We start from the raw sequence: 16343 nt of genomic DNA, 5'->3' as shown, positions 1-16343 counted from the left end.
TTCGGTCAGGGGGAATTTCCGAGGCGAGGTCGTCCCTCCAGAGTCCGCTAACGAATCTACTGTGGCCTTCAGTTAACAAAAATAATGATGTGACAATTTAACAAGAAAGAGTTGTGAGTAAAATGTTGTTGAATCTTTGAGACTCAACAATAACACTGAGTGAAGAGCTAAAATAACATCACTCCCGAAAACTGGAATAACAACCCGGCTGTCATTTGCTTTTCTTGGCATGAGCCAGAGGCTCTTTAGCCGCTCGCGGCCGACATGTTTTACGACGGCATTCTCTCACTTGCAGCAGCATCTTCAATCAGCGAGCGGCTGAACAGACGAGAGGGAGTTTTAAATGAAAAACTCCGCTGGGCGGAGAGAGCCTCAGCTCGAAAACAGAGCTGCGGCCAGAAACGGAGTTTATGAAGCCAGAAACCTCAGCGGTTGGTGATATAATCACTGAGTCACAGGAACAAATCAGCGGCGCTATCAACACTCTGCAGTCTTGCTGTGTGATGGTCGGATGGGGTGTGTGGAAGGAAAAGTCACACTTGTTGTCTTTTCCAGCTTGATTAGTTCAACCATGTCACCATGACGTCTGTTTTTCTGACTTCAGCCTTAAAATTCAGCCTTCAATTGTAATGTCGATCTATCATTCAGTTTAATGATTAAAATATTTAAATATACCTTTCGCGTTCCCTCACAGCGCAGTGTGATATCTGAAGTGTTCTCATTGTGTCTGACCAGAACTCCAACCCACTCAGATTGACTCGCACATAAACCAAAGGACTGAAAGTCAAGTAGCGATGGAGTTGTCAATGTACAATTCAGTGTGGTAACTGGGAATGTGATTTTTTAGGCAAATTAATTAAAAAAACAAAAACAGATTAGTCATTTTGGGGAGATTTCCCTGAATTTTAACACTTTGGATCGCCGAAACCTTTGGTGCCTCACCGATCATTTGCATAATGGGAGGACAGCGGATGAAATGTAGCCTCTTGATGCTCAATAATCCAGGTAAAGAAATCTGAAAGATTTGATTCAGTTTGTCTGAACACCACACTTTCAGCAGGAGAAACATTTCCTCACTCATCCATTTGGATGTTCCAATAATATAATTTTGCTGAGTTGATATCTGTTAATAAAATAATGAACAACTAGAGAAACTAGAGACACAGGCATTATTAAGCACCACAGGCCCATTAACATCACTAACAGAGGTCATTAAAATATTTTCCTAGCAGCAGATCAAGTATATTAGTAAGACAGCATTGCTCGCCAGTGAAAGCAAACAAATTTATCCAAACTGGAATATTCTCCATTTTTCTTCACAATCAGTGGCGTTACCTTGGCCTCCAGTAAGGCTGTGAAGGATGTTGGGATTGTTAACCAGGATATGTCTTTCAATGTCGGCAACAAATATGTGCATTTGTGCAACATCTCTAAAATTAGAAACTTATTGACTCAGAGTGATGCTGAAAAACTAGTTCATTCAGGTTAAAATACTGAAAAACCATCAGCTGATCCAAAATCCTGAAGTGAGAGTACTGACAGGGAGCAGAAAGAGAAAGCACATTGACTCTTTTTGATTGGCTCCACTGGAGACTCTTGAGCTACACCCTGTAGGCACACCAGCAGTTTGAGAATATTACCGCCCTTTGAAGCACGACTGACCAATAACATTGCTCCAGTGCTTTTGTTACAGGTGTTTCAAATTCTTTAATTAACTATGATTTTGAAATTGATTTCCCGTGCGTGCCTTGTTTGCACAGATTTTCCATATCAAACTCTTTGACAGTGTTTAAGACATTTACACACCTGTCAAATTTTGCCACTGTAAGTATACTTGTTTTGTTACTGAAACGTGACAATGCCCAAAGAACAAAGGCACACTAGCTGAATTTATTTATGCTGTATGTAGTTCAGCTCCATCATCAACTCAGGACGATGAGTCAAGGAAGTTGGAAAGAAGACAAAACGAATTTCTGCACTTAGCACTCTGGCAACAAAATGACAAGCTGATGGCTGCTGATTGCTGCTGCTAGATACTGCAGCAGTTTGACACACACACCCACACCCACACACACACATATAGACGTCCCACCCTGACTTGTGACATCTGTGAAGTGATAACTTGGATGTATGTAGTTTGTGGATGAAGTGAGCCAAGGAGCTTACAAAGCTTTAGGAGCGACACACGCACACACAGAGGGTGTAGTGTGTTTACTGTAACAGGATGGCGACTACCTAACCCTGGCACATGTATGTACAGACAGAGTAGAGCTGTGGAGACCTGGCTTCTGTGGTCTTGTTCCGCTAACAGTAAATAAAGGTCTGTTGTTCTATTCAACTAACTGGCCTCCGAGTTGTCCCTCCAGATGCTAAGAAAAATTACAGTGGAACCCCGACTTACAAATACCCCATTTAACAAAAAATTCAAGTTACGAAGGCACTGAATGGCAATATTTCTGCCCGTGTTACGGCAAAATGCTCGCGTAACGAAATCCGCTGGCTCTGATTGGCTAAGCCTACAATGCCCACAATGCCTTCCGAATCATGTGACAACCCCTTGGCTTTCGTAATTGCGCTTCGCTGTTCCACTTGAACGACGTATTGTTGTTCTAGTTAGCAATTAGCCTATAGCCTATCGTTCAGCATCGCCTCACTCAAAAGGCGCGATCGGTGCTTCAACTTGTGGGGCGATCGTGGCTCAAGAGTTCGGAGTTCAGCTTGTAATCGGAAGGTTGCTGGTTCGAGTCCCGACTTGGACAGTCTTGGTCGTTTTGTCCTTGGGCAAGAGACTTAACCCGTTGCCTACTGGTGGTGGTTAGAGGGCCCGGTGGCGCCAGTGTCCGGCAGCCTCGCCTCTGTCAGTGCGTCCCAGGGTGGCTGTGGCTACAATGTAGCTTGCCATCACCAGTGTGTGAATGTGTGGATGACTGGATATGTAAAGCGCTTTGGGGTCCTTTGGGACTAGTAAAGTGCTATATAAATACAGACCATTTACCATTTGCGAAAATTTTCGACTTACGAAAGACCCTCGGGAACATTTCGTAAGTCGGGGTTCCGCTGTATGTATCACACAACCACTTGGTGAATGGTTGTTGGAGGTTTCCTCTCTGTCGCTAGGAGAATATGCCAGCTAGCGACAGCTACATCCAAAAAGAGGCGAGGAAGTATACAGTGTCGCACACAGAAAACATATGTGTAATTTCTTCTTCTTTCCTACGGGTGACAAAAACTAAATTCAAATGTCTGCTCTCAGTTATAAAAATGTTCACCTAACATAACATGAAGGAGCAAACTATCCAAATGTATTTGAGTTTTTTCTGTAGCACACTGCAAATATGTTTTGTTTTTGTTTTGTTTTTAATGCCTTTTAGTTCAATATTTTAAAACAACAGTTTCTGGATATGTACTCACTTTGGGAGCCAGCCTCTAGTGTCCACATGAGGAACTACCAGTCCACAAATGTCATCAACTCTGTTATCCAGTCAGTGGGTCAGCATTTAATGGCTTCAGGTCATTTAAAACAATATTCAGCCCCTGAAAGAGGGTCTCAGACTAAAACCTGCTACCCCCTCGACCTGATCGTACTGAGTGGGGGTATGTCCTGCCTCCATGATGCCACCATGATGGCACCGCAACACCAGCATGAAAAGGAATGAACAGATCCTGGGATTATTGCTCCACAGTAACAGACACGAAAGAGTCAGAGGGAGAAAATTAATATTTGCATTCAAAGGTTGCCAAGTGCAACTTTTTGTTTGTGTAAAATCTCCTTGCTATATTAAGTAACAGCAACATGCTGTCGTATTCTGCAAATCACAGAGGGGGGTAATTTTAATTCAGGTGTGAAAAGCCGTACTTTATGTCAGCATAACAAAGTCTCACACGCAGATAAAAAGGACGACTGAGCGAATGGAAAGAGAAAGAGAGGAACTTGATGTGCAGCAGCTGCACAGTGAAGCCCATTAGCACAAAGGTGAGACGGGATCAGTTTCTGTCTGCCAGTGTGGCGTGAATTTACCAGAGGCCATAATAACTATACTGTAACACACACCACGCACACACACAGACTTCCAGTATGGAAGTGGAGATGCAGTGAGACCTGTGTTGATGGAGTGGCTGCAACATCTTTCAGCACAATTTGAGAACATTTAGAGAAGAATGAAGCAGACTTTTAAAGGTAAATCACCTTCTATTATTATTATCCTTATGAAATCGAATTTCCAAGAGAGACCTGGTCAATAGGCAGCAAACGTAACAACAAATTGCATAACAAGTAGAAACCCAAATATTCAGTACAAACCAGTGAGCACGTGTGAATCACATGCAATAGCAGGTCATTAAGAGCGACATTAAAAACAGTAACACTGACCAAAAGATTTATTCTATCGCTCCTTTAAAATAGATATAAAGCTGCTGAGTAGCTGGATAGTGGTGGTAGTGGTAAGACTACACGGATCCCAGGACACACTGATGAGAGTTGGCCTACGGGAACAAGAAGACGCAAGTGGGCAAGTTATGAGAACACCTCGCTGTGGGAATGTTAGTACACTTGTAACCCCAAATTCAAATTTTATTTGTCACATACACAGTCATACACAGTACGATATGCAGTGAAATGCTTAGACAACTGCTCGTGACCTAAAGAAAAAAAAAGACTATGAATAGGATAGGAAATAAATATGAAAATTAAAATGAAGGGTAAATTTAGCAAAAAGGAATAAAATAAAATATAAAAATTAAAGTTAAAAATAAAATAACTGTACAACAAAATACACAATACACAAATACACAATATAGAAATATATATATATATATAAGAAATTATGAAGAAATATAGAACAATAACAGCAGCTGTACAAGTACTAAATGGTATGAAGAAATATAAAGTCCAGGGTTGTGCAAGCGGAAGGGGTTACATGAATAGGATGAAGGACCTATGACATCTTCAATACCAAACACAAATTCTACAGCAAGGGGAGCCAGGATGACGGGTGAAAGGGGAGATATCATCACCTCCACCCGAGATTAAGTACCAAGCCCCAAGTTCGATGGAAGAAGAAGGGTTGAGTGTGAGAGGAACGGACCTGAAAGAGAGTTCATCGGGATAGATAGATATTTTAGTGCTGTCAGCGTTACTCTCGTTAAAATGACGTTAACACCATAACTGCATTAACGCGGCAAATCTCCGTTAACGAGCTTACCCCGCGCATGGGGCTACACGGCGTCAACGCGTTTGCACGGTTAGCTCATGCTAGAAAACAAATATTATATTAAAGGTGCATGGTTTTCTTATTGTGCCCTCAATGCTAAATCTTAAAATTGCATTATGTAAGCTACAAAATGTCAGGTATACAAAACAATGGTGTTGCACATAACTTGCTGGAAATGTGTGGATGCTACACCGATAGCTACGGTAAAAACTTTTGATAGCTATTGTGAAAAAAGCGCAGATTTGGATTAGATCTTCCCTACACGCACAAAAATCAGTCACACTCACTGATTCCTTTCACCTCTAGTGGACTGGATTCACACAGCGGAGCTCTGTTACTGTTACAGACACTTCACGTTAAAAATGGTTCCTTAAGGTTGGAGTCTTTGACTTTAATGAAATCCCCACCAGTGATGTAGTCAGTGCAGCCATGAGTGGTGACAACCCTCCAAACTCCATGTGATAAACCTGCTGGTACCTCCAGCATTATGTATATTTTTCTCAGCCTGAAATGGACACAGCTGAGGAGAAATAGGTTTATGATATTTAGGTAAACAAATTTATTCTTAATTTTTTTCATAATTTCCATTTCATATCACAATGTATTTGCTCCATATCTCCATATAACCCATTTATAGATGAATTTTTTAAAATATATTTTTTTATCTGTAATTTTTCCATGTATTGTTTGAGTTCCTTTCTTTCTTTCAACATTTCTTTCTTTCGCTGACAGCCAGCTGGTTCCAAGCACCAAGCGGTTGTTTCAGTCTTTAATGGACATAAATAAAAAGGCAGATCTTCTTTCAGGGCTTCTATAACCCAAGTGTTGACCCTGTACCTCTGTACAAGAATAAACAAAATGAATCAGAATTCATGTTTTGAGGATCTATCATTGAAAGAAGGAACCTGGTGTTATGAAATTGCAGCTGTTTCCCATTTTCTGCCTTCTGTTTGTCTGCAGGAACATTTCTGGAGTCTGGATAAAGCCGAGACTAAACTGGCTCCTAAACTGACCATTCAGATCTGGGACAACGACAAGTTCTCCTTTGACGACTACCTAGGTAAAAACCATCACTTTGACTGTCTGTGTTTGTTTTTTCTGGCGTGCCACATTGTGTTTACTGTGAAAATGAGGTGAGGTCTTTAAAAAAAAATCATGATTTATCTCATCCTGTCACATGTCACAGCTGGTTGGTCCCAGAGATTTTAGACCCATGATGTGTGGTAAAAACATAATTGGATTTCCTTCACGAAACTTCAGTGAAATCAAAGTCGGACTAAAAGCCATTTCTTCTGTTCGTTGATTTACTGTAAAACGTGTAAATGGATCCGTATTCTCCAGGTCAGAAACACATGTGCTCGACTTTGGATGGTTGAAATGCACTTAACTCATTTGTGTATGACATTTAGACAGATTTCCCCTCATTTCTGGCTCAAGGTTTAGAGGTAAATATATCCAGGGAACCATATGTGCGATGTACGAACAGCTACTGTGATAACATTTATCTTTAGAATTAGCACTCGCCCGTTTCCACTGTGTCTGCACATTTTACAGCAAGGGAGGGGCTGCTTTTTCTGCTTTTTTTTTTTTTCTCGAGTCTCAAGCTGTCCAAATTCTGCCTTTCCTTCACCCCTAACGCTGCCCCAGCCCATTCCCTTAAAATAACTTACCACCGAGATTCTCCCCTTTCGCTCCCCCTGCATGGGTTCAGCTTCTTTTCTTTATTTTTGCCAAAGAAGGGAGGATGACAGTCTGTGGACGGAGCGTCCCTCTGCGGTGAGAGAGAAGGAGGAAGATGAGGAATCCAGATTCTGACCTGTTCCTGTCTGTCACCGTCTCGCTCTGCTGCAGCATTTTCTCCCGCTCGACTTTATTCACCTCATAGAGTCTGCGGGTGTGTGGCCACCTCAAAGCATTTTTTCCATGCCTGCCTGTCTTCAGCTCGTCGGCTCGGACCGCCGACTGTTAATCTTCCTGCACGGTGTGCGGGTCAGACACGAGCCATTTTCCTGCGGTTGTACTGTCAAACTGAAGCTAACTCTGGAAAAACACTTCCAGTGGATCTCTGGTCTCTCTTCAGCCCACAACTTAATGTCAACAAAGATCAAACCTTTTACTAGCTACCCTTCACCACAGGGTCGCCAATAATTCACTCAGCGCACGCTCGATAATTAGTCATTCAGAAAAACTGGCTAAACAGACAGCTGAATCTGCTGAGTTTTAGAGATCTAAGCCTTGCTTGCCCCAAAATATCCATCTCCTCCAACCCTGCTTTAACAAATACAGAGTTCAGGCTGTAAAATATTTCACTGCACGAAAAGTGCAGTTTATCGGCTAACAGAAAACTCCCGGGAATTGTCGTGGTTGACATAGTTTGACTTCCTGGCAGATTTATGGATGTTCACCTGGCAGAAAGTTGGTTTTTTTTCCTCCATTATTTGTGTGATTAGGTCTTTACATCGTCTCATGAGATGTTAAACCTTGAGCCAATCATAGCTTGACATTTTCATATCTAGTACAATGTCATTAGGAAAGAGCTGCAAGGGAAACAACATGAAGAGAAACAAGAGGATATCATTGGTTAATGTTGTTGCACGAAAAGGTGCCCTATCGAGAGTTTACACTGCATGTTTCCCCAGCTTTTATTATTCTGATCCATCAAGGTGGGACAATGAAGTCATTTTTTATATTCACAAGTGTAAAGCTAATGCTAACTGTCTGTGCACCATCGTCTTAAACTGAGTAGCTAAGTAGACCTTTTTGGGCCTGAGTAACTATATCTGCCATTGTGACCTTTTAATTCATAAAAACTTTTCCTAGTGTGAATTTTTGAATTGACCCGTTCTCAAAGAGTATGAAATTAAGCAACAAATGTATGTGTGAGAGCAGGAGAAATACTTACAAATCAAACACTTTTCATCTCTTTGTGAGGTGGATTGTGGGTAATAAGTTTTCTTCCTGCTAAGGTGGCTGTTGTGTCATTGTTGTTTAGTTTAATCTGCTTGGTGGCTTTATTTTTTCACATTCTAACAAAGCCCCTTTTCCATTATGTGTGTGGCTGTCGTCATAGCAACACGTCTGTGCGTCCTGCAACATAATCAATATGCGACGTGAATGCTACAAAATCAATTGATAATCCTGGGGCTGGATCGTTTAGACGTTTTAATGTAGGAAAAAAAAGGAAAATATCAGACATCAGTATATTCAGCAGGTGTTGTTATCATCATTAATTTATTATGTATATGAGTCTCTGTCTAACTGTAGTGTGCTTGTTTCTTTAGGTCACCTGGTGATGGACCTGAACCACATGTTGCGTCCAGCAAAGTCTCCAGAGAAGTGTACCCTTCAGGTGCTCGACCAGCCACCGGACAAACTGGTGTCTCTGTTTGAACAGAAGACTGTCAAAGGCTGGTGGCCCTGCACCTGCGAGAACAATGGAGAGAAGATCATCGCTGTGAGAGCACAAACACACACACACAACCATTTTCAACAGGGTGCGAAAACATATAAGCCCACTGCACGCTTCAGGCTCATGAAACAAATTTTAATGATAGATCAAAGTAAACCAAGTCCATGCCAAATGCAAGAAAATCTTGAAATATTTGTAATTCATATGCCATACAGTTATTTATCAAACACTGGCACTGAGTATTTTACTTTGTATTGACATGAAGTTTAAAATCCCTTAATTCCCATAAAGACAAAGTAAAGTAAACATCATTCAGCCGCTGAGCAATATCCGTTTTACCCACCTGCCAGTCGTGCCTACTTTGTTCTCTGAAGAAAGGATGAGACAAACTGTGTGTTTGCTGCCTCCATTTCAGGGGAAGGTGGAGATGTCTCTGGAGATAGTGACAGAGCAGGAGCAAGAGGAGAGACCAGCCGGCCTCGGCAGAGATGAACCCAACATGAACCCTCACCTGGAGGAGCCTCAGTGAGTCTACACACACACACACTAAAAACCACACACACAAATATAGTTTCTCATTCTCGTCTTTTCTTCTCTCAGGCGTCCAGAGACATCCTTCCTGTGGTTCTCCTCCCCTTACAAGACCCTCAAATACATCCTGTGGAGACGGTTCAAGTGGTTCATCATTCTCTTCATTTTCCTCTTCTTCATTATCCTCTTCCTTGGAGTCTTCCTCTACTCCTTCCCGGCAAGTTTTAGTGTGTGTGTGTGTGTGTGTGTGTGTTGGTGTGTGTGTGTGAGTGAGTGAGTGAGTGAGTGAGAAAGAAACTGTGACTAAGCAGATTCAGGGAGCTTCACTGCAGCAGAGACAGAGAGGACAGTCACACAGGTTTAGAAACTGGTTGCCAACCATCTGGCAACCTCTAGATGCTATTGAAAAACGAGTAAGCAATCAGCACCAGCCTCCAGCAATCACAGTAACTGACCGGTTGCTGTGATTGCTGGAGGCTGGTGGCAGTTTCAGTGAAATTGATTGCTAAAACCTCAGTAATGCAGGCCTAGAGATCGGTCATTGATAAGCGGTGGTAACCACCGAGGAAGATGGTGGTAATCACCGCTTGCTAGGGAAAAATGCATAATCCCCAACTGGTTGGCAAGTGGTTGCTGGAGATGCTTAACAAGCTGCACCATAACCTTCCTTGCAATTACTTCTAAGATTGCCGCGGCCCCCGGTTTGCATGGAAGACACGGACTTGTCTCCAAAAGCTGTTTGCCAAATGTTTACTGAGCAGGAGTGAAATTGAAATTCGCTTTCATAGGAAAGGTTGTGACTTACCACTGAAGTCAAAAAGACACAACTTATTTTGGTTTGTATCTCACTTTCTTAAATTTCATGGTTAGTTGTCAAGGGATTGCAGACCGAATGCAAACATCCAGCAACCGCTTGCCAGTCAGTCAGTAAATAACAGTTTTTCCTGAGGGACTAGAAGTTGCCGGGGTGCCACCAACCAGTCTCTAGGTCTGTGTGACTGAAGCCGTACACGGAATAACACTGGGAAAATGAGACACGGAGGCAAAGACAAGGCAAAAGAAGTGTGCTGAAAACTAAAAGAACATTAAGAAATTACAAAATCAATGTAAAAAATAAGAAATTGTAAAAAAACAAATTTTGACTCTTTAAATGACAGTTGAGGGGGAGAAAATGAAGAAGAGAAAGCATTAGCAACAAAAAGAAAGGAACTTCCTGCATTATTTTGTGTTTTTCCTCTCACAGAACTATGCTGCCATGAAGATGGTGGGACCATTTGGACCAGCCAAGGAAACAACTTAAGATGAGGAGCATTTGAAGGAAAAGACAAACAGACGTGAACAAATGGAGACAATGAGAAACCACACCACTGTTCTGAGAGTGAAACAAGCACGGATTTTATTAGCCCTTTCTTCTTCTTTTTGAGACTTTTTCTGTTGTCTTCCTGGAGTCATGAGTGATGAAGTCAGCCAAATTGTCAGATCCAGATGTCCTTTGATATAGTCACACCTGATTAGCAGTGGCTGTATGTGCGCTTATGTTTGATATGTGTGCATTTTGTGCCTTTACAGTTAGATTCACTTCTGTACTTCTGTGCTGAAAGCGTTTCCAAAGTTACTATCAGAACTCAGCGTGTGCCGTCTGCATCGCCGTCATCCCTCAGTCACCGCTTTCATCTCTCTTCCCGCCTCGCGCTCTCTCTGCTGCCCTCATGCAGGGGAGGACAAGAAGAAAAGCTCGCCGCTGAGTGAGGCTGCGCTCCGAAACGGCAGAAACAGAATTAAAGATCGTGATTTTGATGGTGTTTGATCTTTTTACCGCCCGCTGCTTCCCTGCGAGAGGCATAGTCAGGTCAGGCAGTCCGTTTACCGACTCATGTCAAACTTTATCACTCCAAAAAATTCAATCTGAGGTTAAAGCGTGACGGGAGTTTTCAGCTATTATTCTCTTTGAATCACCTTTTAATGTTGTTGCCCTGCTGCTTTCAAGTGCAATCAGACTTTTATTTTTAAAATGTTCAGATCAGAGTTAAGTTGTTAGAAGTGAAACATAATATCCAGGCTGGGTGTTTTTTTTTCTTTGATTATATTTTTATTACAGCAGGTCACATACGATGCCTTCAGGTTGTGTGGGATTTCCCAGCACTTACTGAATACTGTTAAAAACAAATTTTCGAGCTCCTCTCCTTAACTATCAGTTCTTCTCCTTCTTTTCCCTCGTCTTCCTCCGTTTTCCCCCTCCTCCTTCTCTATCCAACCTAATCCCTCTCCTCCTCAGGGTTCAGCAGGTTAAGTCAGGGATTTGCTTTTGAGCCGTATTATTACACAGCATGTTTTAGATAGATGATGTGGGCTGATACGGACACACAAGGACACATTGTGTTGTTGATCCTTAAACCGCTCAAGCTTTAGTGAGCAAAGCCGAACATCGGTGAACGATAAAGAAGAACAGAGTCATGATTTGAAAAATTTTATGTAAAGTCTCATTTTTGCTTATATTTATTATCTTCTTTTCTTTGGGTGCAACCACATCCTGGCTTAGTTTGGTTTGCTCCACAGTGGAAAAGTTGACTTGGACCCTTTTAGTTCATTTTAGGTTCACACCAGCTGGTTACAGGTCGAGCAGGCCTCGTAAATAAAAGTCACATCGACTCACAAGCAGCTCATTAACGTGAGCACTTTTGGTAACCTGTCGTCCTGCCAGGTCAGAGAGGATTTACCTCCAAGCTTCACTACATCAGCATATATCACTGTTTCTGAGAGTAGGTGTTTTTTTGTGTGTATTCTGTTTGTTTGTTTGTTTTTTACGTTAGCGTATTTCAATGTTCACCTTTAAATGCTGCATTTTTCTCTTTTTTTGTATTTTTTTTTAATCAGAGATTTGATTCAACTAAAAAGGCAAAAAGTCTCACGAAAACCAAATTCAAAAACCTCTGAGGGTAAGGCTTACTAAAGTGCATTTGATTTATGCTGCAGATACATATGAAATGAAATCAAGTGCTTTATGATTATTTTCCAAGTACTCACAGTATGTTGAGTTTCTGCATAGCATTTAATCTCCCTTTTTGAATGTAGGTAATTAAGTTTTGAAGTATGAATTCCATAGTTTCTGTCTTAATTAGCCAAAGTGTGGAGGACCAAAGCTGCCAGAGAAAGACAAAAGTTAACATCAGAAAATGAATGAATATGGCATTAAATGTAGCAAATTAAAATTATAAATATTATAAGCATTATTTTCTTTTAAAAGCTTGTGGATGAAATGCATAATTTCAATTGTTATACATTTTTTATGTACTTATGCACCTTTTGTGTAACTTTCACTTTATTATTTACCATTTATTTTGCTTTTTTAAATCAGTTTACTCATTTTTAAATGTATTTATTTATGTATTAAATGGCAGTGCTATTTTCACAATGATTAATTAACTTCTTGGACACAAAGCCTCCTGGTGTTGATCAACCACGAGGATGATCTTAAAGAAAGTTTCCCAGCATATATTGAACAAATACTAAAAGCCACACCTTGGTGGCCACACTGTTTTTTTTTTTTTTCATCATGAAACTGAAATGTAAAATAAAAAGGTTTGAGGGAAAAAAACTTAATGGAAAAAATAGGAAAGTAAATAGACTGGTTGTACAGGTAATTAACAAGCATTAAATGAAACCAAAAAAAAAAGAAAAAAAATCCTACATGGAGTGTATTAGTTGCAATGCGTGTAATGCCATATTTATTTATTAGGTCTTTTTTTAAAATGATAATTTGTTTAAATTTTGACAGTTTTAGTCCTCCACTGTTGACTTCCTAACTTTAATGCACTAAAAAAAACCAACTTTATTATAATTTTAGTTTGTGAGAGAAAAGAAGGATCAGACTAATAAACTTCAAATTTATTTAAAAAAAAAAAACAACCCACACACACTTTACATTTTTATTCTAAAACATTTCCAGCAGACACAGCTGGAACACCAAATACCCCAAATCTGCCTGACTGTGGGATGTTTAAAGTGTCTGATGGTTTCAAGTTAGTTATGGGGAAGTATTTCAGGTTACTTCTCACTGGCCTGAGGGTCTTCCAGATGTTTATATTGCAGATATTCTTGGTTCATATACAAGTTTATTATAATAATAATAATGATAATGATAATTATTATTATTGTTGTTGTTATTATAGCTAATAAAAATGATGCAAACAGTATAGTTTAGAATTGTTTGAATTAAAAACTTAAAAACTTTTGTAGTTCTGCAGGTCCTACAGAAATAATGGATGGATGAATGTCATCTGCAGGTGAACATTTGTGCGTTTAAAAAAGACCATAATGCTAAACAACATGAAAAGTTCTGTGCTTTGTGTCGTAATGCATCAGATCTCTGTTTAGAGGTGGGCATTATTGTCAATTAAGCAGAAAAAACAGAATATTTCTTCAGCTTTTTTAAGTTTGTAACTTTTGTTTTAGAGTTTTGAAATACCTTTATATATTGAAGTTCTGCTGATGTTAACAAGTCTTGAAAGGGTGAAATTTTACTGAGACAATCCTGCTTACAGTGCCATATACACTGGTTATTTGAAGTCTCGAGAAGCCGAACATTAACTCAGCGCTGTTTTGACCTGACATTATTCTTCTCAGTGAATGCAACGTGCCTTCAAGTCTTTAGCCTTTAGCTTTGCTGCCTTGTCGTATAGCAACACTAGCTAACACCTTCCTCAACAGGAAACGAAAACAAAATCACATGCTTCTGTGACAGTTTAATGCTGCTTATCTCTTCACTGTTATCTGCAGAAACCAGGGGTTGATCTTGTTCTTTGAACCTATTGTTTTACTCTTCTTGTAAACTGCACTGTGCTTCAGTTTTAGACACAAGCAGGGCTCTGCTGCTGGCTGTGATAAACTCCTGCTGCCAAAAAACTGCACTGAAAAATAACACGCGGGGACTTTGTCATGTGAAAGGACAAAGCCCTTTGCTGTTACTGTTTAATGTTTTGTGGGAGATGTGCACTGAATGTTTTCTACACAAGATATGAATTAGACTTCATAGCTGCAGAGAGAAATACTGTGTGCACTGCATTATGTCTGTATTATCAATAAAACTGCACTCTTACCCTTCGACTAGTGAATTTAATTAGCGAGAAGAAACATAAGCCATGTGTACGTCACATGAAAAAACGTGACCTGAAGTGAAGACTCATACACAATAGAGATGTTTTTAGATTCAGCTTGACTGACACGGTAAGTAGATGTGAGTATATAATTGTTATATCATCGGCTTAGAAATACTAAAACTTACCAGAGTGAGTACTCTTCTCTATAAACAGCTGTCTGTACATTAACTCGAGTAACAGAGTATGACAAAGGCACCAGAGGTCGTCAGAAATTACAGTGCAACCAAAGTATGCAGAAGAGCACCTCAAGCCCTGAAGCAGATTGGCTATAAATGCAGAAGACCACACCAGGTGAATCGGAAGCTGAGGCTATAATTTTCAGAGGTTCACCAAAACTGGGCAATAGAAAATTGGAAAAATGTTGCTGCTCTTGATTTCTGCTTCAATATTCAGATGGTAGGGTCAGAAGTAGATATAAACAACATGGAAGCATGGATCCATCCTGCATTTTTATTATCAGTGCAGGCGGGTGTGGGGATAAGTTTCATGGCACACTTTGGCCCCCTTAGTAGCATTCAAGCATGGTTTGAATGCCACAGCCTACCTGAGAGATAGTATATTAATCTTACTATCATAATATATTTTTAACAATCAGTGACTGGATATGTTAACAGCAAAAAAAACATTATTGATGATCCTGTACTCTGTGTCTCACCTTAATACACGAGAAGATTACTTCTAACTGGATCACATTCAAGCTCACCTGGCCAGTCTACACACACAAAAAAGTTCTGATCGGATCTAATTTCTCCACAATATTTTATTGACCTGAAGTGTCAATACTTTTTATCATATTTTTTTGTTCTCGTGCTTCGTTGGGGAACAAAATTGATGAAAACCATTGGACAATGAAATTAACACTGCCTGGAAACCCTCTTAAAGGTGCCATCCACGAAGGACGACAAGAAATATTGATCTGATTATTGCAATAAGGAAATTAAACCAGTGTTTACTCCAGCAACATCTGATTTCCACTGACAACTTTTTGGACACAAAACATCCGCCCAGTGTGCACAGACTGGTATTGCATACCAGAGCCTTTCTGCTCCACTGTAATTAAAACAAAAAGATAAATATACCTTTTTTTTCTGACTCTTTGCATTATTTTGAAATCTGGAATCCACTCATGTTCAAATAAACAAGTTCACTCTCATGTAGAAGAAAGTAAATGAGTGTGCTTTGTGGAGGTAAAGACTCACATTTTCCTGAATTAAATGAGTGGAACAAAGTAGATCAGAGAGGCTTTGGTGTCGACTAAGGGATTATTAACCTGCTGGCTCACACTCACAAATGCATATACACACACAGTGGGGCCCGTTAGGCTGGAAAAACAGATGAGGGTTTAAATATTAAAGTACATGCTCACACAGAGTACATACACCAGTCTTGTATGTGGGTATGTCTTGCATTGTGTCCTGTAATAAAATTCCTGTAGTTTTCTTGACTTTTTATCTTTTTTTTTAATGTTGGATTGAACAAATTTCATTAATTAATCCTGTTTTGTGCTGTGAAAGTGCCAATTTACTCAATCAGTGCTGAGTGTTCTGCTTATCCAGTCAAGGCAGTGTTTTAAATGCTCATAAAATCAGCATTTAATTTGACACTGTGAGGATTTTCCAGAGATAATGAGCCAGTGATGCAGAATACATTATTTAACAGACCAGAGAAAAGGATATGTCTGTGAAGGTTCTCAGTCATCCAAGTCATTATAGTCTAAGGAAAAAAAAGCTTTTGGACTTATTTAAGGTGTTTGAAGACCCACCCACCACCACTTCCCCTGCCAGTGGCGGACTCCCTCAGACATCGGTGCGTTGGTGGTTCTTTGTGTCTGGGGGTGGGCGTCCGGGTACACACCGGCTCACTCCTTGGCGGCCGCTTATCGGGGCCTGGAGCCTGGGGCTCGCTCGGGCCACTGCGGAGGCTCGGTCACTCAGGCACAGCTGGCTGCCGGCGGAGCTCACGGGCGCGTCACTGCAACTCCCCCTGGCTTCTGCTCCGCGGCTGCTGAGTGAGCCCTCATCTGGGACTCTCCTCAGC

General features: G+C 40.6%; 1 protein-coding gene across 7 annotated transcripts in view; it reads left to right on the top strand.

The window, feature by feature from the left end:
• The window catches only part of dysf (dysferlin, limb girdle muscular dystrophy 2B (autosomal recessive)), a 107874-nt gene extending 93624 nt beyond the window's left edge, over positions 1–14250 (top strand). For all 7 annotated transcript variants that reach the window (XM_085450667.1, XM_085450668.1, XM_085450669.1 and 4 more), the window contains 5 exons: positions 6171–6270; positions 8492–8664; positions 9035–9144; positions 9220–9367; positions 10394–14250. In XM_085450667.1, coding sequence (XP_085306793.1) covers positions 6171–6270; positions 8492–8664; positions 9035–9144; positions 9220–9367; positions 10394–10450 — 588 coding nt within the window. In that variant the 3' untranslated portion in view covers positions 10451–14250. The remainder of the gene's footprint in view (positions 1–6170; positions 6271–8491; positions 8665–9034; positions 9145–9219; positions 9368–10393) is intronic.
• The last annotated feature ends 2093 nt before the right edge of the window (positions 14251–16343 follow it).

Source organism: Copadichromis virginalis, linkage group LG3 (assembly GCF_057382275.1).
Source record: "Copadichromis virginalis isolate Kocher_CV1m ecotype Utaka linkage group LG3, C_Virginalis_male_GT1.1, whole genome shotgun sequence".
Taxonomy (NCBI): domain Eukaryota; kingdom Metazoa; phylum Chordata; class Actinopteri; order Cichliformes; family Cichlidae; genus Copadichromis; species Copadichromis virginalis.
Note: the sequence above shows the minus strand (reverse complement) of the source record. Positions and strands in the feature narration are given on the sequence as shown.